This window comes from Lynx canadensis, chromosome C2 (genome assembly GCF_007474595.2).
Source record: "Lynx canadensis isolate LIC74 chromosome C2, mLynCan4.pri.v2, whole genome shotgun sequence".
Classification (NCBI taxonomy): domain Eukaryota; kingdom Metazoa; phylum Chordata; class Mammalia; order Carnivora; family Felidae; genus Lynx; species Lynx canadensis.
In genome coordinates, this window is record NC_044311.2 from 111,035,730 (window position 1) to 111,061,427 (window position 25,698).

At 39.7% G+C, this 25,698-nt stretch overlaps 1 protein-coding gene across 1 annotated transcript; it reads right to left on the bottom strand.

The window, feature by feature from the left end:
• Positions 1 to 73: 73 nt before the first annotated feature.
• Positions 74 to 25,271, bottom strand: LOC115523898 (cell cycle control protein 50C-like). The gene is made up of 7 exons (XM_030330188.1): positions 25,080 to 25,271; positions 21,135 to 21,245; positions 12,253 to 12,354; positions 11,185 to 11,272; positions 10,651 to 10,791; positions 3,015 to 3,224; positions 74 to 264 (listed from the first exon to the last, which is right to left on the bottom strand). Exons 1-7 carry the CDS (start codon positions 25,269 to 25,271, stop codon positions 74 to 76), a joined length of 1,035 nt encoding a protein of 344 aa, XP_030186048.1.
• Between the last annotated feature and the right edge of the window lie 427 nt (positions 25,272 to 25,698).

The following is a 25,698-nucleotide window of genomic DNA, read 5'->3' on the forward strand; positions in this document are numbered from 1 at the left end:
AGAAATCATTGGCTCTGTTAGTTGCTTCATTGTCCATTTCTGTGTTTTCTTGTTTTCTTTTTAAAACTTGACTTTACCGCTCGATGAAGAGCGTTCTCTTTTCTTTCAGCATCAAGTGGATTGCCATCATGGAAAAGGCAGCCAACCATGTCACAGCTCCTGTCACTGTGTAGGCGAGACCTAAGAAAAGGCTACTGCCTCCACTCCATGTCAGGGTGGAAAGAACAACTGATTTTTCTCCTTTGAACCTGGTTACTGGAAAATCTAAAACAAGAAGACCTGTTAAGGACCTATCTCGACACTGTCAGCTCTACCACTGTATATCCTCAATATAGTACCAATATAGTATCCTCAATGTCTGAACCACATAAATTTGTTGTTTTGTAGGTTAAAAGAATGGTTGAATATTCAATGTCATATTGTCTAATGTTTACCAAGCAATGTGGTGTATCTTGCTGGAATGAAATTAAGTAAAAAGAAGCCTTCTCTCACCATAGCTCTAGTCTATAAAAGAAATTCTGACACAAATACATCAGAATGGCTTACAGACAACTAAATTATGAACAAATATATTTAATTTCCTTTGGCAGACCCAAGGAAATGAAAAGAATACAGATGGGTTTTACAGCAAGCCTAAATTTATGTTTATGAATCAGGAGACCCAGCGTAGGCTAAAGTCCTTCATAGACTGTTTGAATTTCTACCTGAGGGAAAATTCTTCAAGACCAGTGAAGAAGAAAAAATAATGAGATAGATGGCAAAACATTTTTGGTGGGAAAGCTAAAGGTGGTGCATTCATTTGGGTTTTGAAAAAGCAAACATCCCTCACTGCCGGAGAGAAAATATTTGAAGTGGGTTTGCTATCGTTAGCATTTTAATGATGTCATTTTGATTATGCATGTGGCCTGAGGTTTTTAAACATCTGGTGCCTTTTGTAAACCAAACTAATAAACAAATAAAGGCTTCTCATAGCAACGGCACAGGACAGAAGCATTTCCCAGCAAAGCTCTTAAAAGGCCTCGAATCACTTGGCAACATGCGATTTAAAGGCACAAGGAAATTAACCAGTTTCCTAACAAGGAAACAAGTTCTCTCTCTTTCTTTTCCATCAGAATTCTTCACTGTCACCAGGTCCTTGAGTGCCACTTTGACCCACCTGCCTGTTTTCTTTCCTCAGTTCCATTAAGATCATTTCCTTGCACAAAGAACATCTTTTTCCCCTTAGGAGTGGTAGGTGTTTGCTGCAGCTCAGATATAGCTGTTCTCCTTGCATAGCAGCCAGGCCGTGAGGCAGGCTGGGTACCGCTCACATCAGGGCTCAGCATGGTGAGCACAAGTATAGGACTGAAACTCAGGATCTAGGTTCTGCTTGCTACATTTACACTTGAGAGTCATCAGCATTAAAATATGACTGTGAGCGAAGTCACCTGAGGAGAGCTTGTCTCCAGAGGAGAAACAGAGTGTCTCCTTTGTTTGGAACCCATGCTTCTCCTCAACTTGAAACTCCTTATCATGCATTGTGAGGACATGATTGGTTTTTTTCTTCCTGTTTTGTGATTGCTACTGTAACTGGTAAAGCAGTCATAGACAAAGTTGGTGGCACCGGAAGATCTAATTTGAGAGACCGCTGTCAAGCAACTTTCAATCTCAAATTTTGGGGGGGGTTGCTAAACTCCTATTAAAAAGGTAATAGTCTTTGGCTTACTCTTTGATGTGTATGGATAATGCTGCATAAGAGAAATCAGTTTGTGGCTTTCATTTCCATTTTGGGAGACATGAAAATGAACAAACTGAAGGCAAACTGTACTCCTCATCAGTGAACAAAAAGGAGGCAACAGGCTGAGAAGTAGAGACTGTGTCACGTCGGTAGGGGCGTCTTTGACTGAGGAAGGTCCCCCTCCCCTGTCAGGATGGAGATATCCACACTCCAGGATAGAAGAGAAGATGGAGCTGGGAACTGGAGCACATGCAGTCAATTCACTTACTCTCAAGTATTTCTCATTCAAGCTCCCTGAGAGGTATAGAAACTAAGGAGGGAGACAGCTTTGTGTTAAGATCCTCTGGCCTGCCACGGGCCCCAAGAACAACCCCCAGTCAGTAGCCCTGAGATGCTACTGGAAGTGCTGATGCTTATTTGGGCTGATGTCCCAAAGTTTTTACAAGCCCTGGAAAGTTTCAGCTTCAAGGAGAATTAGGAAGAGACTTTAAAGTCTGATGATGACAGTGAGTATAAATTGCTTATAAATATATATATTTTTTAAAAAACAGTGTTTGGTGTCATTTTGAAATTAAGTCTTTTTGTTTTTAGATCAAGAGTTACATTTGTATTTTTGAACTAAGTAAAAAATTCAGAATCTCATATGAAAGCATGTATCTCCTAACTTGGACCTTATGTCTGTAACCAAGGCACTGACCCCTACTAGCTGGCTTTGTGCCAAAGGAGGGAAGAATAGCGTCTTCAGAGCACAGCTTACAGCACACATCACATGGGTTGGATGAACCCGACCTGCTTCTTGAGTCCGGGGCTCCCTTGGTCTATAGTTTTGCCTAGAATAAAAGGCTCTACAGTCTCAGTTTTCATTATTTTTAGCCCATTTTCTACATTTACTTCTTATCAAATTGCTCTCTCTTCATTACTATGGTCCTCCAAACTCATCCCATCTTACATAGCAGTCTTCTCCTCTCTGTTAAAGATCTCAAGGCTCCGTGGTACTTAATCTTTATTGGAGGATAGAAATATCCCTCCTTACTTACCCATACCTACTTACCTGATACTGCTTTACTGTTATTCCTAAAAAACCCATTGTACACATTTGATTACATAAGGTGTAGAAAAACAGCTATATGGTGGCAAGTGACAGTATTACCTATGAGAGAACTATATATTTCTTCTTCATATAGATAGATTAGATTGTAGGATAGAAAAGTAAAAAATGAAATAATTCAACAACTAGTGCCCAGATGGACACTGATTTTCCTTCATCCCCAGGAGCAAAAGTGGTATAAAAGGATACTGTAGGTAATGTTGAAACTGTAGTTACCAGCAGGCAAGCCTTCAATAAAATACTGTACTCGATTGAGTCGACGGTATAGTTTTTTGAAAGTGGGAAAGGCAGCTGTCCGCATCCACACAATGAAGTCATCATTGAGGAAGCCATTGTTTTCTGTATCCTCTAAATCCAGTTCATAGACAGGTTTAGACCAGTATGGGGGCTTTGCGGTTCCTGTGGGAAGAAAATAATGGACATGGTTGAAAGAAATCATCTATACCCATTCAGTTTTCCTTAGAATGTAGAGAATGAAAAAACTTTTGCATTCTTAAGAGAAATAAAAATTAAGACTTAAAAAAAAAGTGTGTGTGTGTGTGTGTGTGTGAGCATGTGTGTGAGCTCTCTGAATACATAACCACTAAAAATAATGGATTAAAAAGACTCTAGAGAAATGTAGGGGAAATAATGATGATTTGTCATAGGGTTAAAAAAGAACAGAGTATCAAATTATATGTATATTATGTGTTCAACTACATTAAATGCATATAAAGCACTGAGAAAAAACAGGTAGAGAAAATTATAATAGTGGTTGTATTCAGTGATATCATCATAGGTTCTGTATTTTCTTTAACTTCATTAGTAATTTAAAGAGAGAAAATTAAAACAAGATATGATCATTTCACCTAACTTGGTTAATTGGTAAAGAGAAAAAGAGTGACAACCCTTGATGATGCAATGGAAATGGGAACTCTTGAACAGAGCAGAGAAATGTGTGGATTAATAACACCTCTGGCAATCTAGGAACATGCATCAAAAAGTTTGATAAGGGTGCCTGGGTGGCTCAGTCGGTTAAGTGTCTGACTCTTGATTTTGGTTCAGATCATGATCTCACAGTCTGTGGGTTCGAGTCCTGCATCGGGCTCTGCACTGACAGTGCAGAGCCTACTTGGGATTCTCTCTCTCCCTCTCTCTTTGCCCCTACCCCTGTCTCTCTCTTGCTCTCTCTCTCTCAAAATAAATAAACTTTTTTTTAAAAAAGGTTTAATTATATTTTGGTCTAGAAATTCTACTTCTAGAAATGTAATCTAAGGAAATTATCATGTCTGTGCATGAAGATCGTGTTAAACAGAGATTCTCTGCAATAGTGTGCCTAAGAGCTGAAGGCTGGAAGTGAGGAGGAACTGGTAGATGGGAGGAGGTGAAGAGCAAAGGTACTGCAAGCCTCTTCTAAATCCAGGAGGCCTAGTCGGTTTGGGTGCTGTGGGAATGTTGGAAGCACAGGAGGGAGGGCCAGTGCCAGGAAATGAGTCTGTTGAGTTTAGTCTCATTCTCATACTTCCCACTTTAGGGCCCATGGTGGGCATGTCTGCCTCTCCCACTCTACAGCAGATTCTTGAGTACAATGTCTTCCTCATCTTTTTTCTGCTGGCATTTAGTCTAGTGCCTGGCACATAGTAGGTATTCAATATATGCTCAATAAAGGAATGAGTGGTTCTAATTAAAGCTGACAGAAGTTGATCCTAAAAACTATATTGAATTTTAAAGAATGAGTTAATAATGGAAAATTGTTTTTTGTTTTTTTTTTAATTTTTTTTCAACGTTTATTTATTTTTGGGACAGAGAGAGACAGAGCATGAACGGGGGAGGGGCAGAGAGAGGGAGACACAGAATCGGAAACAGGCTCCAGGCTCTGAGCCATCAGCCCAGAGCCTGATGCGGGGCTCGAGCTCACGGACCGCGAGGTCGTGACCTGGTTGAAGTCGGACGCTTAACCGACTGCGCCACCCAGGCGCCCCAATAATGGAAAATTGTTTAATGAACTTTTTAGTTCCAGACAATTGGTCCTAGTATTTGTAGAATACAAAATGAAAAAGGGAAAACCACTCTTTCTCAACTCTGACAATTAACTAAACTATTTTCTCTTAAAAGAAACCCAGTCGTGTTTTCTAAGCATGGGGTGTGGTGCTGGTAAAAGTGAGTACTGTGTTTGGTTGGATTAATCTGTTGAAGTATGTTTGTATTCTTAAACACTTCCTCAGGAAATAATCCTTTGCTGGAGAAACTTCCTCTGCAAATTCTGTGGAGCTCACCTATTTTGACCCTTCCCAAAACTTCAATCACTGTTGCCAGAAGAATTTTGATAAAAATTGAAATTGCCTTTGGAACCCATACTGTGGACCTCACCCTCTGTCTACTTTAGCCAGAGACATGCCCTAAGACAATGTGTCCTATGGGCACATTGACACCCAAGTCACCCAAGGAGCTTGTTAAAAATGTAGGTTCAAGCATGCCTTCTCCTACCAACCCCCCGCTCCCACTCCATCCCACTACTGAAGAGTATAAGAAGTGTGGTTTAAGAGGCACCACTTTTCTTCATTTTCCAAGTTGGGTCATTTACTTTTATCCATTCATTCAACAATAAGCTTTTCCTGATTGCTCACTATGTATGAAGGAACAGGGATATAAAACTTCCTAATTTCCTCAGGGAATTCACAGACTTGAAGCGGGGATGACAAGTATTCAAATAGATAATTACAAGATAATGTGGTAACTCTTACAGTAAAGGTAAGAACAAAGTATAGCAGGACATGAAAGCCAAGGCCCCTTTGTGTTATAGGCCTGTGGTTATGTGGGAAGACAAAACTATAGAATGCTGCCAAGTTCCTTTCAAACAGTAGGAAGTCAATCAGAGATAAAGTGACCATACATGCCCGTTTGTCTAAAGTAGTTCCAGCTGATGTCTGTTGTCTGTTATCCCAACTGACTTAGCATTTACCCCAAACAAATAATATGTTTATAACTCCATCCCTCCACCTTCCAGGTCTTTACGGGTAGTGTGTGAAATACCAATGTGCAGTGAATGGAGTACTTACTTTAATGTGTAATTAGTGAAAGATAACCAGAGACCCTTTCAATCAAAACACAACATATTCCTGTGACCTCTGCCAGCTGTTTGACACTCCAACTGATTAGGTCATAACCTCACTCTTGGCCTGTGAGATGCATGAAGATGCCAGTCTATAAGCCAGTGGGATCAGTGGGAAACATGGGAAATTATAGGTTACATTATACATACATGATATATGTGGGAAATAGATGCTGAACGGTCTTGCTGAGAGTCATCTGAACTCCCTTGCAACTGTGGTTTTATTATTTATTATATGGTGCAAATATGTAACTATTTTATTGTTTGGTATCAGTTTTTATTTGCTAGTAAGTCCCTGTAGCTGTGAAGAGTTAAAAAGGGAACACATATGTTTAATATAAAATTAAGTACAGTTTCTTGAGAAAGTTGATGAATGTGAAACTTGCAGTGTTAGTTGACATTTACCCCACAACAGGGGAATCATTGTGATGTCAGTGACTGCGTGAAAATTAAAAGACATAAATCTGCTGAAGAACATCAGAATCTACTTTAGAAGTTTGTGGCTATTTTTAAAAGAGTGTATCCAAAGACAATGCTTTACCTCAGATAGCTACAGAAGGTCTATTTATATCTAATAATGTGAGCACGACCTTGACTTGTCATTTAGATCAAGTGAGCTTCCTTCTTTTATTTAGAGGGTTTGTTGTTGTTGTTGTGTTGTTGTTGTTGTTACCAAAAAAGAAAAAAAAAAAAAAAGCTTTCATGTTTTGCCTCTATTAGCACAAAAAACCACTTTGTAAACAGTTAAATGAGGCAAGTTTTACATTAGTGTCTTCAGTTGTTTCAAATAGAAACACCAGACAAGTTAATTATAATGCTGGTCTGATTTTTTGGGTTTGATTTTTCATGGAATCAAAGCAAGGCTTTTAGATATTCAATCTTGAAAGATAAAGCCTCTAATATTATAATAAATTGATTCTAAATTCAGTTAAAAACTTCAAACAGCAAGTGTAAATTTTTGGCTTTGTAGTGATAATATAAATGTGTAGTGATAATATAAATTAAATGTGGAGGAGCACAATATCAGAATAAATATAATGTTCTTAATAAATTGAGAAATTTATTAATGTGTTAAGAACACAACAATGTTCTTAAATTGGTTGTAGTACATACATAATTTATAATTATATCCAAACAAGCTACACTATTTTACCAATCAAAAGAAGAGCTGTAGTTGTGCAAATTTAAATATTTTTGAAACTGAACTGCAAAATTTTTACAGTAATAGGGATGCTAAATTAAGGAAATACATCAGCATGGTATGTGGCCTGTCTTTGTTATATATCATCAACCAGAAATTTAGAAATGTTTGAGCCTTTGAAGAACTATTTTATATACCAAAAAATGTGTCCTACAATGATCTCAAACTTTTTTGGTAAATAAGCCCTCTAACTTTTGGTTGAATTTAATTCAAAAGAGTTGAAAAATTTTAAACAAAGCATCCAAAATATGGAATATCAAAAAACTTCAGTTTTTGATTTAATGAATTATAGTTATTGAAAGCCAATATCTTGCAAACAAGAAGATATTAAAATTTACCCCCCAAAAAGCAGGAAATTATTGAACATATTACATAATAAGAGGTCAAAATGTGTACAAATTTAAATTTTAAATTCTATGATTGTGGGGCACCTGGGTGGCTCAGTTGGTTAAGTGTCTAACTTGGGTTCAGGTCATGATCTCACAGCCCGTGGGTTTGAGCCATTGTCAGGCTCTGTCCTGACAGCTCAGAAACCTGGAGCCTGCTTCAGATTCTGTGTCTCCGTCTTTCTGTGCCCCTCCCTGACTCACGTTCTGTCTCTCTCTTTCTCAAAAATAACTAAACATTTAAAAACAAATTCTATAATTCTGCTCTGGATATTTCAATTTATGTAAAAACTCTTTTGATGGAGCTCCTATTTTATTTATTTATTAATTATTTTGTTTATTTCATTTCATTGTCTTTTCTTTTTTTTTTAAAGTAGGCTTCGTGCCTAGTGCAAAACCCAACACAGAACATGAACTCATGACCCTGAGATCGAGAGTCAGATGCTTAACTGACTGAGCCACCCAGGCACCCTGGAACTCTTTATTTTTAACTGAATAAAAAATGTTTTTCTCTTCCAGAATTAAATGATATCAAGAAAGTTTAATATTGTATAGCATCTGGAGGAGGGGCCAAAAATGGCAGAACAGCGTGGAAAATTTTTTTTGCATCTCTTATCCCTGAAATGCAGCCTGATCAACACTAAATCATCTCACACACCTAGAAAACTGATTTCAGGATTAACACAACAATCTGCACAACCCGAACCACAGAACTCAGCAGGTACATGGTGCAGAGAGGTGAACTGGGGGAGAGAGAAGCTGTGGAGGGCAGGGAACTGTATTTGCTTGCGGAGAGAGGACAGAGATGGGGGAAGAGTACTGGAAAATCAGCCCCCCACCCAGAAAAAAAGCAGCTGGAGAGAAAGTGGAAAAGTGGAATCAGTCACAGGGATGGAACAAAAAAAAAAGGGAGAAGGGAGAAGGGAGAAAGGAGAGGGTTTAAGTTCCATTAAGACTCTATAAACAGGGGAAGTGCAGAGTCTGAAACTCTGCAGCTTGATACCTGGAAGTGCTCTGGTGGGAAGGGCAAATCCTCAGGAGCAGAAAGCGAGGTCACACGGGAGAGGTGGTTCCCCTGCTGGGAGGACATTTGGTAGAGGCTGTGTGGCCTCCCCACAGGCAAAGGCCCCAGTGGACCCTGGAGAACAGCCACATTGGCTGGTGCTGGAACAAGGACATTAAGGGGAAGCCTGGTGCCAGATGTGTGTTGTGATTTTCCATAAACCCTGAAACACTGCTGCTACAGGATCACGTGAACTGTTTTTGGAGTAGACTGGCACCCAGCTGCAGTCTCTGGGCATCAGCAGCAGCAGTCTCCCAAACAATCCTGGGGGTGGGTTGGCATCCAGCCATTGCTCAACAAGACCCTCCTCCAGAAGGTCTGAGCAGGTCAGAGCTGCAGTCCCTCAGAAGTCAGGCGTTGGGAAACACAGCCGCATCTGAGTCAGGTGCCGCCTGGCAACCTGACTGCTTGGTCACAGACAGTGTAAAAGCGGGTAGTGGACAGAAGCCCAAGACAAAGGAAGGGTGCTTGATTGCCAGTCACAGAGAGCACAGAGTTCCGATACTAGAGACTGGGTAGCTGGGTGACACCATTTTCAGCCCTTCTGCACATGGGCATACACACCTACATACACCACAACAATCCACCCCAGTAAGCTAAGCAGCACCATGTAGTGGAGAACAGACCTTTACACTAAACCCTGCCTAACTGGGCCAACAGTGCTCTTGACAAACACGTCTCTCCCCCTGCTTAGTTTATGGACTACAAAGTGCTTCATAGCTTCACTTCTATGGGAAACCAGATGTAATTTCAATGGTACTTCATTCTATTCGCTGGTCCTTTTATTCAATTTTTTTTCTTTTCTTATTCTTGAATACAGAAAAAGAAAAAAAATCTATTTTTATTTTCTATTTTTATTAAAAAGATTTTTCTTTAACTTTTTCTACTATATTTTTTACATTTTTAAAAATTTAAAAATTCTATTTGACTTTCATCATTTTATTTTATTCTATTCAAAGCATTTTCCTTTTTTACCTCTTTTTTCCTTTTCTAATTTTTTCCTTTTATTCTCTAATCTGTCAAGCTTTTGGGGGTAGTATTGACATTTTAACAATATTTATTCTTCCAATCCATGAGTATGGACTGTTTTTCCATTTCTTCATGTCTTCTTCAATTTCTTTCATAAACTTTCTATAGTTTTCAGTGCACTGATCATTTACCTTTCTGATTAGGTTTATTCCTAGGTACCTTATGGTTTTTGGTGCAAAAATATTTCAATAAAATGTTTTTAAAATAATAGAACAGATTCATTAGAAAAATAAAGAGGCATGTGGGTTCCCTGGGTGGCTCAGTTGGTTAAGCATCTGACTTCAGCTTAGGTCATGATCTCACAGTTCATGAGTTTGAGCCCCACATCAGGCTCTGCGCTCGTAGCTCAGAGCCTGGAGCCTGCTTTAGATTCTGTGTTTCCCGCTCTCTCTGCCCCTCCCCTGCTTGTGCTCCCACTTTCTCTCTCAAAAATAAATAAATGTTAAAAAAACTATAAGAAAAAATAAAAATACAGAGGCATGTAATGAAGACAGATATGGCCAAGAAACTAATTAAAGTATGTGACTATCCAGAATAATTATTCTGCTTATGTTATTTTTAATATTCTAATAATAAAGTAGTTTTTTTAGGTTGTTTTAATATACACAGATATGTCATTTTAAGTTTTGAAAGAATTGCATTTTAAAATAGTTTGTATAGAATTATTTTACAGGCCCACCAATAGGGTAATGTCAATTTATTGATAAATAAATACAAATTTCAAACAAACATATGACTTGACTTATTCTCGTGCCCCTTTTTACTCTCAAAAGTGCACCAGGTTGGACAATAAATTACATGGTGACCCTAATTACAGATGAAGCAACACGTTTTTTAAAACATTGCATTTTTCCAAATGATAAACTGAAAGAACCAGGGCACCAATCATTTCATGTTTCTGATAGGTATATGATGGAGGTGCCTGCAGGTAGGGAAAGTTAGAGCAAAACGGAGGTCAACAAAAAGTAAAGAAGGAGGTATCATAAACATTTCCCCATATATAAAAATCAATGTTTCTGTAAAGAGGTTAAGAATATTTAACATATGTATCTTACCTGTAAATGCACTAGAAAGATTAATGGCACTTGGATTCCGAAACTTGACATACTTATCTGTCCACCATGTAATTCCGCTCCTTAGCATTGGGACTTCCATATGTATAGATGAATTAAGGTTGTAGGAAAGAATGATGGTATCTGTAAGGAAATTAAAAATTGTCAGAGATATAAGCAAGCATTTTTGCCCCACTTCAAAGTACAAAACCAGACACAGATGAAAAATAAACTAGGGTTTCAGTAGACTCTCAACATGCCTACATGCAATAGGTGTTGGAATTATAAGACTATTCTTTTTCTTGCCAAAGCCTCAAATATTGGAAAATATTGTCAAGCTCCATTTAGCTCATGTTCCCTAACTACTTCAAATCTCTGGTAAGGGAGAACTTATTTGCAAATGAAATACCATAAGTCAATGGATAATGCATACAAAAATTTTTCTTGAACTGCCAGTTGCAGAGTTGATCTTCTGGACATTTAGGTTATTACACGCTTATGAAAAGGCACACCATGGAGACAGGAAAAGTCACCTACCATTGAATATGCTGTTGGCAATAGCACCACAAGGAGCGATGGGGGTCCCATTGTGGGACTTGCTAAATGGAGCACAGTTTCCAACATCCTGGATGCAAGATGATACAGTAAAGAGAAATGCTTTGGTAAATTCTCTTAGAATGTTAAAAGTGACAACACTGGCAATGTAAATCAACCCACAGTAATTTATTCACACATAACAAGATTATGGACTGCTACCAACTTTTCCCAGACTTCTGGCTCACTTAGACTCAGAAATTTTTGTGTTTTGGAGACGTGTGTGTGTGTGTGTGTGTGTAGTTTTTTCCCCCTTATTAACAATATGTAACATACCAATATATCTGCAGAAAGGAACTTAACTTGCTGGCTGTGCTAAATATCACACTAAGCTACACTGAAATACATTTTTAAACCCCTTTTTTGTCAAAGTGTAACTCATATTCTGAAACTATACAAATGGTGAGTTTATATAGCTAGATGACTTATCACAGGGAATCCATACAGCTAACTACCAGAATGTATCTAAAAAGAGTGGTTGCTAAAAAATCATTTGATTATCACTTGCATATAATAATCTCAGTATGGAAAAGGTTTCCTTCTAGCTTTTTTTGCTAGCGTGGTGAGTATCATTTATCAAGAATAAAATTTTGTGTTCTAGGTGAGAAAGGGTATTTAATTAAACCAAAGTCTTTTAATCAATCAAGTAGGGCTGAATTTCCTTAATCTGGTCTGGAATGAACGTCCCAGTTATTGGAAGAACAATGGTAGGTATACAGGGAACTGGATTGAGACCAACCACTCAGAGTTACTACCAAAATGGTTGGTGCAGGAAAGGATAACCATTTAATTGGACAAGATACACATTACTGTTTTGAAGAGAGAAACCATGCCTCTCAATAGCAATTATACTGAAAACCCAGCTCCTTCAATTTATGCAAGAATGAAATGAGCATTCCTGCCTTGTAAAACTTTACGTTTTTAGTTTATTTTCCAAACTCTCTTTTAGACTGAAAGATCCACCTGGTCTTTAAAAAAAGGAGTATTATACCAAATTAAATAAAGTCTTACCTTTAAATCTGTACCCACCAGTTGGCTATTACTTCTGGATAGAATATATCTATAAAGATTCTGATAGAAGCCATATAACTTGTAGTACAAATAAACATTGCCCTGTAAAGGAGAAAAGCAAGAAGAGCAGAGTAAGAAGAATTAACTAGAATATTAATAAACACAGACAGGATTTCTGTAATAAAAAGTACCACAGAAAAAATTGATGGGAACTGAAAATTTCTTTCTTAAAATTTTTTTCAAATTTTATTTTAGAGAAAGAGAGCGAGCGAGCACAAGTGGAGCAGGTACAGAGGGAGAGAGAATCTTAAGTAGGCCCCATTTTCAGCCCTGAGCCCCACGCAGGGCTTGATCCCACAACCCTGGGATCATGACCTGAGCTGAATTCATGAGTGTGATGCTTAATGGACTGAGCTACCCAGGTGCCCTGGGAACTGTAAGTTTCTTTATATCAAACAGAAACCCAAGAAATCATTTTAAAAAATCAGTGATGGAAAATCCTCATTTACACAGAATTATTAAAATAACCAATTAATTTATTTGAGATGATTTTGTAAGGGCTACTGTGTTCCTGCCATGAAAAGATTTTAAAACCATGAAAAGATTTTGTATTCTCAATATATAAAATTGATGTAACAAATATTGTTGTTTCCTAGCAATAGTAGGAAAAATGCTTTGCCTAGGAGTTGTGGTAGGCATCAAAGCCAATGATTTCAAAGCAAATCCTTGAACATATTTGAAGCTGGAACCACCAAGCATATTTGGGTGCATGTGAAAGGCATGAGATTAGCCCTGTGTGGTCTGTCTGGCTCTAGGGGTTTTGTCTTTGTATCCCTAGGATCTAACACAGTACCTGGCACACAGCACTTGCTCAAGAAATGGTGAACCATTCATTATGGACAAAAAAGGGGAATAGAATAACTCATGGTTCTGAAAGAAAGGTGATTTTCACCTTAGTGATAAGTCACCTTGTTGCCATGAGAGAGGTCCTTTTCATGTATGCTGTCCTATGAGGCTGCCTCATCACAGGCTACCAGCATGCTTATCTTTATAGTGACATACCCAAATTCTCCAGCAGACTTGATACAGATTTTACTAACAGCATACATGATGCAAATGGAAATGACCAATGTGGCTGTTTATAATTAATATACTACCTACCTCCAAAGTAATGAAGGCCTGCATCCAAAAATATGAAGGCCTTTATTAAGTGCTCTCCATATGTTAGATGCTATATTCAGTGCTAGAATACAAATGTATTCCTTTTCAATCTCCTGAGTCAATTGATTCTCTTATACTATGGAAAAATGGCATTTTGGAAAGGCTTCTGGTCTCACCCCAAGGACACTTAAGTGGGTAAGTATGGAAAATGTGAGCTGGTACTCAGGGCAGGCTGGAAATAAGGGTCATGGTAACTGTGGCCAGTTACAGAAAACAACAAAGGCTGAAGAGCTCAGTCACTTGTAAGAGAAAAGTGTCTGGAACACCAAGAAAGGGGAGATTCTGGGTCACGACAGAGAGGTAGGCTGCAATACCATAAACAGAGAGCGTGTAAGGCGAGCGAGCCAGGCATAGCAAGAATGACTGATCACCTTTCCTCACCCAACAAGCGAACCTCTATTGTTGACCCATAACTATAGAAAATATGAAACCCACAGAGTGGAATTTACCATACATTTTCTTGGAAGCTAAAAAGAGAATTCCACTTACCCAAAGTTATATGTTCATATAAAGGACAAAATAAACAGGCAAAGAACACTCACCACACCAGGGACAGAAGTGTTTCAATAACCTTTTTTCAATGATTCTTTGTCCAAGATTTAACTTAACAAAGCCTCCCAGATCATCATCTTTTTTATTGGTCCTAGAGGCATAAGGTACTTTATGGTGTTGCTTCTCTTTAAATTCAGTGGCACTTTGTGTAGGACTCCTAGTTTAAGGCAGTCTTCTGTGAGTTTACTGACTAGCATGTGTAATGTGTGCTAACTGGTGAACCGAAGGCCCTGTTGTTGCTCTAACTGGTTTGGTTGGATTTTTATGAGAACGTCTTTGCCTGAAAGGAATGGTTAGCAGCTGGTAACATTTATTTGACTTAAAGGTTTCAAAGGACACAGACAGATGGAAACTAAAGCCCTTTAAGAATTTATCTTTTTGAATTTTTTCTTCAAAAATTTAAGTACTCTGAGACTCCAGGAAGGAATCAACCCTGCTGACACCTTGATTTCAGACTTTTGACTTCCAGAACTGTGAGAGAATGGTTTTCCGTTGTTTTAAGCAACCCTCCTGCCCTGCCAGTTAAGCGACACTAACTTTTTTTTTTTTCAATTGAAGTATAGTTGATACCCGATGTTACATGAGCTTCAGGTGTACAACATAATGATTTGACAAGTCTACACATTATGCTATACTTACTACAATTGTAGCTATCATCTGTTACCATACAATGCTGTAACAACACCATTGACTATATTCCCTATGATACACCTTTTTCCCTGTGACTTATTCATTATATAAATGGAAGCCTGTATCTCTCATTCCCCTTCACCTATTTTGCCCATGCCCCTACTCCCTCCCTCTGTCCACCACCAGTTGGTTCTGTGTTTATGAGTCTGTTCCTACTTTTTAAGCAACACTTTAAAAAAAAAAAGTTTATTTATTTTGGGAGAGAGAGACAGAGAGACAGAGACAGAGAGAGAGGGAATGAGTGGGGAGGGGCAGAAAGAGAGGGAAAGAGAGAATCCCAAGCAGGATCTGTGCTGTCAGCACGGAGCCTGACATGGGGCTCCATCCCACGAACCATGAGATCATGACCTGAGCCAAAAACCAAGAGTCAGACACTCAGCAAACTGAGCCACTCAGGTGCCCCATAAACAATACTTTTACTTTGGGGGAGCAGCATGGTGAGTTGAGGAAGGCAAGAGAGGGCATAGCTGTAGAGAACTAGGATTCTGATCTATAAAAACACATATGTAAAACTTCCCTCACTGACTGCAGATATCACTTAACCCAAGTAAAACTCAGTAATTTCCTTACAGTTTATATCTGACTTACCTAAAAAATTGATTAGGGGTGCCTGGGTGGCTCAGTTGGTTAAGTGTTCAACTCTTGATTTTGGCTCAGCTCATGATCTCAGGTTTGTGGGATCGAGCCCCCATTCAGGCTCTATGCTGGCAGCGCACAGCCTGCTTGGGATTCTCTCTCTCCCTCTCTGCCCCTTCCTTGCTTGCATGTGCACTTTCTCTCAAATAATAAATATATAAACTTAAAAAAATTGATTAACACTAGCCATAATCAATATAGATGTATTCAGAATATTACTAATGCCAACATGCTTTCATTTGGGATCATAGGGGAAATAAGAAAGGGTCACATAAAGCCAAAGCTTCCCAGGACATAAAGCCATACAACTTAGGACTTTATATTTCCTGCATTCATTTAGTCTTTCAACAAACATTTTCTGAGCATCTACCACATAAAATAGACTGTGCTGGGTACTGTGGAGGAAGCAAAGATTCATATGTTCATTCAATAAACATTAATTGAGCACCTATAGTGTGCCAGGTAACTTATAGGTGCTTGGGACACAACAGTGAGAAATGGACAATAAACAATACTATATCATAAACTATTAATTTATATGGCAAGTTAGAAGGTGATAAGTATTAATGGAAAAAATTAAAATTACAGCAAGTTAACAAAGATCAGGAGTATTACAGGGGTGAGTTGAGTAGATATGTTGCAGTGTGAAATAGGATGGCCAGTGTAGACCTTACTAGGGAGAGGGTTGAGTCAAGACCTGAAGGAGGTAGGGCAATTAGCCAAGTGTATATCAGGTACAGGGGACAAGGCAAGAGAATGCCTGACTTATTTGAGGAGTAAGGGGTCCATTGTGGTGAGAGTGGGGTTGGGGGGAAGAGAATGGAGGGATTGATTAGGTCAGAGAGGAAATAAGATGACAAATCATGTAAGGCCTTGTAAGAACTTAAGATTTCACTGAGTAGAAAGAGGAGCCATACGGGGACTTTTCTTTTTAAAGTTTGTTTATTTATAATTTTTATACCCAACATGAAGCTCAAACTCATGACCCTAAGATTAAGACTCATGTGCCCTTCCAACTGAGCCAGTGGGGTGCCTCCACTGCAGGGATTTTTTGAACGAAGGAATAACATATGTCTTAGGATTTAAATTCTCACTCTGGCTGCTATATTGAAACATGAATATAAGCAAGGAGACCTGTTAGGAGGCTATTTCAGAAATACAAGTAAGAGGTGGAATGGCATGGAGCTAGGTGGTAGCACAAGAGGTGGGAGAAGTGGACAGATCCTGAATATATTTTGAAGGTAGAGCCAACAGGATGGATTGGGTGTGAAATATCAGAGAACAAAGGGAGTCACAAATCACTCCTTGGCTTTTGGCCTGAGCACCAGAAGAATGGAGCTATTTTCAACTGAGATTGAGAAGTCTTTGGATGGGTTAGGGGTTTTTGTTTTTGCTTTTTTTTGGGGGGGGGGAAGAGGGGTGCAGTGGATAAGGGGAGAAGTGGAAACCAGGAATTCAGTTTTAGAAACGTTGACTTCAGATATCGATTAGACATCCACATGGTGACATTAGGAAGGCAGCTGGAAATACAATTGTGGATTTGGAAGAGATATTTGGGATAGAGATATAAAATGGTGTTGGCAATAGATGGCATCTAAAGTCTGGAGATAGATGACATTTCCAAAAAAGTGAATGCAGTTAGAGAGGTGAAGACTGAAGACTGGGACTAAAGCCCTGTGGATCTCAACATAAAGAGTTTGGGGAAAAGGAAGAATAGCAAAGGAACCAAAGAAGGGCAACCAGAGGGCTAGGAGGAAAACCAAGACATTATGGGATCCTGAATGCCAAGAGAATAAAGTATGTCAAGGATGAGGGGGTGGTCACCTGTGTCCAATGAGTGACAAGGTACTAAGGACTGACTGCTGGATTTATCAACATAGAAAGTCATCGGTTTCCTCAGAATTTCACTGAGTGTTAGGGGTAAAAACCTAATTGGACTGGGTTTAAGAGAGAATGAGTAGAGAGGAATTAGAAGTAGCCAAGATAGACAACTCTTTTGAGGAGTTTTTCTGCTAACGGGAAGAAAGAAATGGGACAATAGCTGGTAGGGAAATTGGGAGAACAGAAGAGTAGTTTGTTTATCTGAAGAGAAGTGAAATAATATGTTTTGTATGCTGGGGATGATTGAGGACAAAGAAAAGCTGGTGATATATCAGAGGACAGAACTGCTGAATTAAGTCCTTATAGAGGCAAGAAAAATGGCCTCTATGCACAAGTGGAGGTAAGACTTCAAGACTGGAACAGGGATATCTTATCTACGGTAACAGGAGGAAAGGTTGAGCGTGTGGTGCAGATACTTGCAAGTGGGTAGTTGTGGTGTGACATGCAGAGCACGATCCTTTAAGTGGGGGAAATGCGTCCACAGGATATCACACAAGTGATTATAGGTTCATCAGAAGAATGAAAGCAGTGCTCCCAGGAAACAAATGTGGGCAAACTGTTTCTGGAGACATGAGTGAAAAGGGGGCTCAAGGAATGCTTACGAATGTTAGGCATCTAAAACAAGTGGCAGTGAGTGGGGAGATTTTCCAGGCAAATTAACAGCAGAAACATAGAGTTCTATCAGGCAAAAGCAAATTGGCCAGTTGGCAGAAGTACAAGGTCTCCTTCCTCCTTTACCTTTTTATGAAAAGGTAGCTGGGCCTCAGGTGGTCAAAGAGCAACCTGAAACAGTGCTTTTTTGGGGGGGCAGGGAGGACAGTGAACTGATTTTACGTGGTTTAAAGTAGGGAAAACCAAAGGCTGGGAGTGCAATTAGGTATCTCTGATAAGGGACCAGGAGAGCTGAGCTGAGGCAACGCCTAAATAATGGAGGGGACAGAGTGGTTGGAGAGATGGATTGAAGAAAAGTTCCCACACATCAGAGGCTTAGATGAAAAAGGAGCAGGCCGGGTAAAGTCACAGAGGAAAGTTTAGAGCCTTGGTGATGAGATCTTTACCAGAAAGGGAAGTGATGAGGGTTTTTCAGGAGAGGATGGTGAGTCTGGTTTGGGACCAGCTGAGTTTGAAGTGGAAGCAGGGCCTTGAGGTGGGTAGCTAAAGGGGAATGCTCAGTGGGAAGCTCAAGAGAAGACCTGCCTATACTTAGATCCTTCCATGCAGAATCATCTATGAAGAGGAGGGAGAAGGATCAACCAGGTCAGGGAGAAGAACGCCATTGGTGGAGGGGTGTGGAGTCCAGAGCACAGGACAGGACCTTTGAGAAGTTCAAGGGAATATAGTTTTTTCATTTCTTGAGTACCAGGTAAGATAAAAGATGCCTCTGGGATCTGCTAATACAGGGACAGTAATTGAGGGATGACCCCAGCTGTCATGCTCTGAAATCATCCTGTGTTTGCACCAAGGCCATGATGTCCCTGGCTGCTCCCAATGGCTGAGCACAGTGGAGATACTGAGGCAGACTTCTTTAGGGACTCTCTTTTGGCCTTGCTGAAACTTTCTAAAGAGTACACTGCAGTCTAACACATTTCTCCCTCACTTCCTTCCTCCTTTCCCTCCTTCTCTTTCTCCTGTGCCTTTTCCCCTCCTTCCTTCTCCCCTTCCCTTTTCTTCACAGGGGTCAGAGTTGTGTTGTGGTCTGACAGCTGTCTCAGTCTCTTCTGGCTTTCTCCCCATTTTCCCTCACAGGCAGTCCCTCCAATAAATCTCTTGCATGTCTAATCCCGTCTTGGCATCTGCTTCTTGGAGAACCCAGACTAACACAGGACTTTAACCAGACCAAGAGCAGGAACTTCTCTTAATATTTCTTTGCCACTTCTCAGTGCCTGACAGTGAGCGAGGCCAAGAGTTGCCTTTAGGGATTAGAAAATTGTATATGTAGATGGGAATGCAAGCTGGTGCAGCCACTCTGGAAAACAGTATGGAGGTTCCTCAAAAAACTAAAAACAGAACTACCCTACAACCCAGCAATGTCACTACTAGTCATTTATCCAAGGGATATAGGTGTGCTGTTTTGAAGGGACACATGCACCCCCATGTTTATAGCAGCACTATCAACAATAGCCAAAGTATGGAAAGAGCCCAAATATCCATCGATGGATGAATGTATAAAGAAGATGTGGTATATATATATACAATGGAGTATTATTTGGCAATCAAAAAAAAATGAAATCTTGCCATTTGCAACTACGTGGATGTAACTGGAGGGTATTATGCTAAGTGAAATTAGTCAGTCAGAGAAAGACAATAATCATATGACTTACATCATAAGACAACTTTAAGAGACCAAACTCATGAACATAAGGGAAGGGAAACAAAAATAATATAAAAACACGGAGGGGGACAAAACTGAAGAGACTCATAAATATGGAGAACAAACTGAGGGTTAATGGAGGGGTTGTGGGAGGGGGGATGGGCTAAATGGGTAAGGGGCACTAAGGAATCTACTCCTGAAATCATTGTTGCACTATATGCTAACTAATTTGGATTTAAATTAAAAAAAGAAAAAAAAAAGATCAGTGGAGGGGTAAACTTTAAAAGATAGTAATTTTTATGGGAAAAATTTTGAAATCGTTTTGAATTCCTCAACTTCCTGTAATTAAAGACTAGTAAAAATTGGATCCAAATCTTAGGAGCTTAATCTTCCTAAGGAGAGTCTTTCTCCTTCTTGAACTTATCTTTGGCACCATCGTAGTAGTTATAAAACATATTTCTGGGAAAACATTACTCCTTGTATACATGTAACTGTTTGCATCTTTGTACCTACCTTTCAGATAGGGCAGTAAAGTGATGTGCCTTTGTGCAAAAAAAAAAAAAAAAGAAAAGAAAAGAAAAGAAAATTGTATATGTAGAATGACTTAGGGGTGGGGTGGGGGCAGGGGGGAAGGAAGGACAGTCCCAGCAGGGATCCAAATCTTAGGAGCTTAATCTTCCTAAGGAGAGTCTTTCTCCTTCTTGAACTTATCTTTGGCACCATCGTAGTAGTTATAAAACATATTTCTGGGAAAACATTACTCCTTGTATACATGTAACTGTTTGCATCTTTGTACCTACCTTTCAGATAGGGCAGTAAAGTGATGTGCCTTTGTAAAAAAAAAAAAAAAAAAAGAAAAGAAAAGAAAAGAAAATTGTATATGTAGAATGACTTAGGGGTGGGGTGGGGGCAGGGGGGAAGGAAGGACAGTCCCAGCAGGTGTGTGACCCCTCACACTAACTCACTGTGTGACCTTGGCCAAGTCATTTAGCCTCTCAGCCCTAATTTTCTCACTATAAAATGAGTGGTTAGACTCAAAGATCTCTATAGTCCCCTCTTCTGTTGACATTTGGAATAAAGTCTGTCTCATTGATGTTAAGAATTATGTTAGGGGCGCCTGGGTGGCGCAGTCGGTTAAGCGTCCGACTTCAGCCAGGTCACGATCTCGCGGTCCGTGAGTTCGAGCCCCGCGTCAGGCTCTGGGCTGATGGCTCAGAGCCTGGAGCCTGTTTCCGATTCTGTGTCTCCCTCTCTCTCTGCCCCTCCCCCGTTCATGCTCTGTCTCTCTCTGTCCCAAAAATAAATAAACGTTGAAAAAAAAAAAATTAATTAAAGAATTATGTTAGAAAGTTGGACAGGTAAAGAGTCTAGAAACTTAGACAAAGGAGAAGAATAGAATTCCAAAGGAAAAAAGTAGGGAAAGAGTTGTGCATGAACTCAACACTTTATAAGATCCCTCACCCCCACCCTGTTTTATTTTTTGTGTTTTCAGATTTGGAAAGCACTTGGTGGAAATCATGAACTTACTGCCAAGTGTGAAATAGGAGTAGATCTGTGTACAGCCAGTTGAAGGCTCTTGAATTTCACTTACCTGCATTGTCTCTGAAAGGTAAAAGGGAATAGAGCAAGTGCATTCTTTGTCAAAATTAATAGCATCTTCTCTCAGTTCTGCACAATTTGCACATATTTTTGTGTATTTAATCTATCAGACAGGGAAAAGAACAATTATTAATTGAAAAGTTACATGAGTACATTTCTTAAAAATCAAGTCCTGAGTCCACCACCTAAGCCTTCAAGCTCTCTGGGTCAAGGGCATGGATGCTGGGACATGACTGAAAAACAACCTACAGTAGGGGACAAAAGTGTTTCTGCAGATGCTTGGGAAGAGTGGGCCCTTTTACAGTCTTTCACTTTGGGACCTGGCAGCATTTTGCCACTGACCTGGAATTCAGTGTTTCTACTGCATATTTACGTAACCAGTTGTGATAAAGGCTCAGGTCTTGATCATAAAGAGGTGTCATTAGGAAAATATTCGTCAATGACTCACAAGAACTGGGCCTACAGCTTGAGGCTAATCAGCTTTATGGGGAAGTCACTTCACTGTGTTTCCATTCTATTGTATGGAAAATATTTATACTAATGAATTTTTCTACATGACATCTAGAGGAAGTTATTAAAAAGGACCAAAAACAGAAAAAGAAATGCTTCCAAAATGTAGGGTTATTTATATACGTGGAACAATTCTGCTTTAAGTGTTATCACATTCTGGTTTTTAAAAATCAAATTCTGTGAAAAATGGTATAGTGGACTCTTTAAAAAAGGGCGGTGTGTTTCAAATGAACAAATCCTATGAGCTTTGGCTGAGGGCCTCAGTTATGTAAAGATACAGCTGGAAGAAGCCTAAGGAAGGGAGGCTCACAGAGAGGCCACTGGGGCTGTGCATTTCCCTTCTGTTTCTTCCTCATTGTGTTGAAGAATAATTGGAAGATTATGGGAATGGGGAAGAGCAAGCAAGCAAGCAAGGGAGTGGCCTTCTTCTTGGTAAACTGCCAATGGGATTTACGATTCTTTGGGAGGGAAGACCAACAAGAAAGACTGGATTTTTTAATCCTTGCAAACCACTGGAGTTTTGAAGCCAAAACTAAATTAAAAATTAGCCAAAAGGCTACTTAATTGTACCTAGATGCTTATATTTACTTAAATCTTTAATTAATTATTAAATCATTCTTTAAATACACAGGAAGGCTTGAACTATTATTTTGGAAAATATTGATGCCCTTTCTGTTTGTGAAACTGCATTCTGATTTTTAAAAAGCTTTAAAGAACAGGGCTCTCTCAGAACTGACAGCACACTAAACTGTGACTGAGGAAACTGGGGTTCAGTTCAGCCAATCTCTGACCTTGAGTTAAATACTTAACCTCCCTCCAGGGCCCACACTTTGTTCCTTAGCATTATTTTATCTATCAATTAATCTGTGACCCTGTTGTAGTAGTATACATTTTGCTCCCTGCATTCTTGAGCCCTATTAATGCAGAATTAGAAAAAAATGGTGATCTTTGAGTAGATGATATCTAAGGTGCTTTCTAGCTCTAAAAACTTTATGAGGTAGCCAAACCAAGGAAGCAGCCTAAATGTCCATCACAACTGATGAATGGATAAAGAAGATGTGGTATATATACAATATAGCCATAAAAGAGAATGAAACCTTGCCATTTGCTACAGTGTGGATGGAGCTAGGGAGCATAATGCTAATAAGAGAGATAAGTCAGTCAGAGAAAGACAAAAACTATATGATTTCACTTATATGTGGAATTTAAGAAACAAATGAGCAGAGGAATAAGAGAGAGAGAGAAACAAACCAAGAAACAGACTTTTAACGATAGAGAACAATCTGATGGTTACCGGAGGGTAAGTCGGGGGCGGGGGAAGAGTGAAATAGGTGATTAAAGAATACACTTATCATGATGAAAAAAATAATAAGATAAATAAAAAAAATATGAGGAAAACATATCTCTGACCTACTGTCTCAAATGGCCTTATAAATCTATAACTCTAAAATGACAGCAAAGACCACAGTCTGCTCCTTATATAATTTTGGAGAGGCAGGAATGATCATTCTTGCTTAAAGTGAATTGGAAAAAGGTCACTTCCTTGTTGTCGCACAGGGCTAAGTGAGAAGAGGAAAGCCACTCAGAACTCTTCCACTGGGTCTGTCCTTGATCACATTGGCCTGGGATATGTACTCCATCTTCTCACCCAATATAATGAAATACATCCATGTGTAAAAGAGGATCTCACTGTCACAGCAGTTTCTGGTTTTCTTGTATAAAGAAAAAAAATGTTAGAAATAGTCCTATCTGAAGTGACTTTTAAAAAAAGTCAATTGGAAAATCTCCTTAACATGATAAAAATCATTCTGTTGAAAGTTGTTTGCGGAATGGCTTTAGTGAACCATGGGGTGAGGTTCCCTTCACATGCATAGGGTGACAGCATTTAGCAATGGTGGCCTCTTAATGGAGGCTGCACTTCATAGTGGGTTGGGGTGGATAACCAGGAAGGAAGCAAGGAGGACATGGGAAAAGCAGAAGAACCAGAAAGGGGCTGGTGAAGAAGAAAATAGAAAATTAAGTAGGATGAGCTGTTTGTGGAAATAAGTATCATTAACCTTGTAAGCCAGTTACTTTGCCTTCCACAAGGCAAGTATAATTTTCTCTTGCCATTTTGCATCTGCCCCTGGTGAGGCCTGGTGGTTTACATCTTACACCAGAGAACTCAAAAGGACTTAATGGTATTTAGTTCCTGGGGAGATAAATTGCTGGGAGCAGAAAATAGAAGGCATTAGAACAGTGTGGTTTGGAAGGAAGACTGGGGCCTGAAACAGTGTTTTCCTCTTTGAAGTCCTCACCACTTGCCCTAATCCATTCCTTCAAGAGTTTGTGCCTATTATGTACTGACAGTGTGCAAGGAAGGGGCTGTGGATGTGCTGAACAAGGCAACCATGGCTGAGCTCTCTGTTCTTCACACACACTACCTTACCTGCTCTACCATTAGCTCATTGAGGGCAGGTATCAACTTACTTATCTTTACTCATTTGCAAACCCAGCAGAACTCTTAGCACCTTCAGACACTCATAAATGTTAAGTCAATGTTGACAGACTTGGCCTTCATACTTTTGTTGTTAGCCATTATCAGGAGACGGAATAGATCAGCTTTCCAAGGCTGCCTTCAGAATGGAGGTCATAGCCTGGAGATGTCTGGTAATCTGCTCAAAGCGGATTTGAATGAAACATTTGCTTACTTTGTTAGACTGAACTGAATGTGGGCATGGCTGACCTAACCGACCAACTCTTATGTCCCCTCCTCAGACCAGCTTCTCAGATTCTCATCCTCCAACAGTTTGTTAATCACATTGACAAAGTCTTGCCATGGGGCGGGGGGTGGTGTGCCCTTAGTTTCAATTTTTCTCAATCTTGAGTAGAATTTGGTTAATTTTTCTAGGTATCCTTAAGAGGCCAGAAAGATTTGGGTTCTTGCCTTTCCTAAATTAATGATCTCAGAGGGAGTTCACTTGCAAAGGGAAAGACACAATGCTTGAAAGCGGGACAAAATTGAAGACTTCTATCTCTGTCTCTTCATTTTTTTATCAGCGTGACTCATGGGCATCTGGCAGTCATGTGGCCCTGCCTCTCCTTCTCCTACCTCTATGAATCCTTGGTCAGCACTCTGCCAGCTGAAAAAGCTTCTGCTTTGCCAGGTGCCTGTAAACAAATGGCTGAGATGACCAATGTGAGAGTAACTGTCCTCAAGAGGGAGTAGGAATGAATAAAGCCAACATACAGAGGCTGCCATCATCTGCACCAGCTGAGAAAGGGATGTTCCAGTGTCCTCTATTTCCAGTCTCATCTATTGAGGGGCTCTGTTCTCATACTGATTGCTCACTCACTTATAGTTCTAAAGCTGAAAATTCTTAGAACCTGCCCTTAAAATGTAATGCTTTAAAAATGTAATGCCTTAAAATTGTAAGACGGGACAAACCTCTATTTCCTTGATACTCTTTGCAGACAATATAAGGATGATGCCCACACCAAGGCAGAATGCTCCTGTGGCAAAAAAGCCAGAGAGGACTCCAGTGGCCGAGAGCTGTAACCGGTAGGCGGGCAATTGCTGCTGCTTCAAGGCAGTGTTGTCTGGCAGTTTGGATTGGCAGATCTGGGATGTCTTCTTCATTTTGGTCCTCCAGGTGATGGGGTTGTACTTTTGAGACATTTATAACATTGCTACTCATAGTAATACTGCATAATGATAATACTAAGTTAAGAATTATATGAACCTTCCTCTGTAGTTGCTGTCTTTCTTCTTCCCAGAATTATTCAACTGAACCTGATATTCAGCAGGAACATGGCTCTCTTCAATCAGCCATTGCTAGGTATATTTTACTTTAGGCTCAAAACAAAACAAAAACAAAAACAAAAACAAAACCAAAACAATCCACCCCCTCCCCCCCCAACAACTTGTGCTAAATGCCATGGCTAAAAGGAATAGTCCCCAGCAGGGGACTAAACCAACATCTGGAGACCTTGGGAAGCAGTTATAACGGGCTATTTCTGGTATGTGGTGACTAATTCAGGGCAAGCCCTTCCTGAAAGGGGGAAAA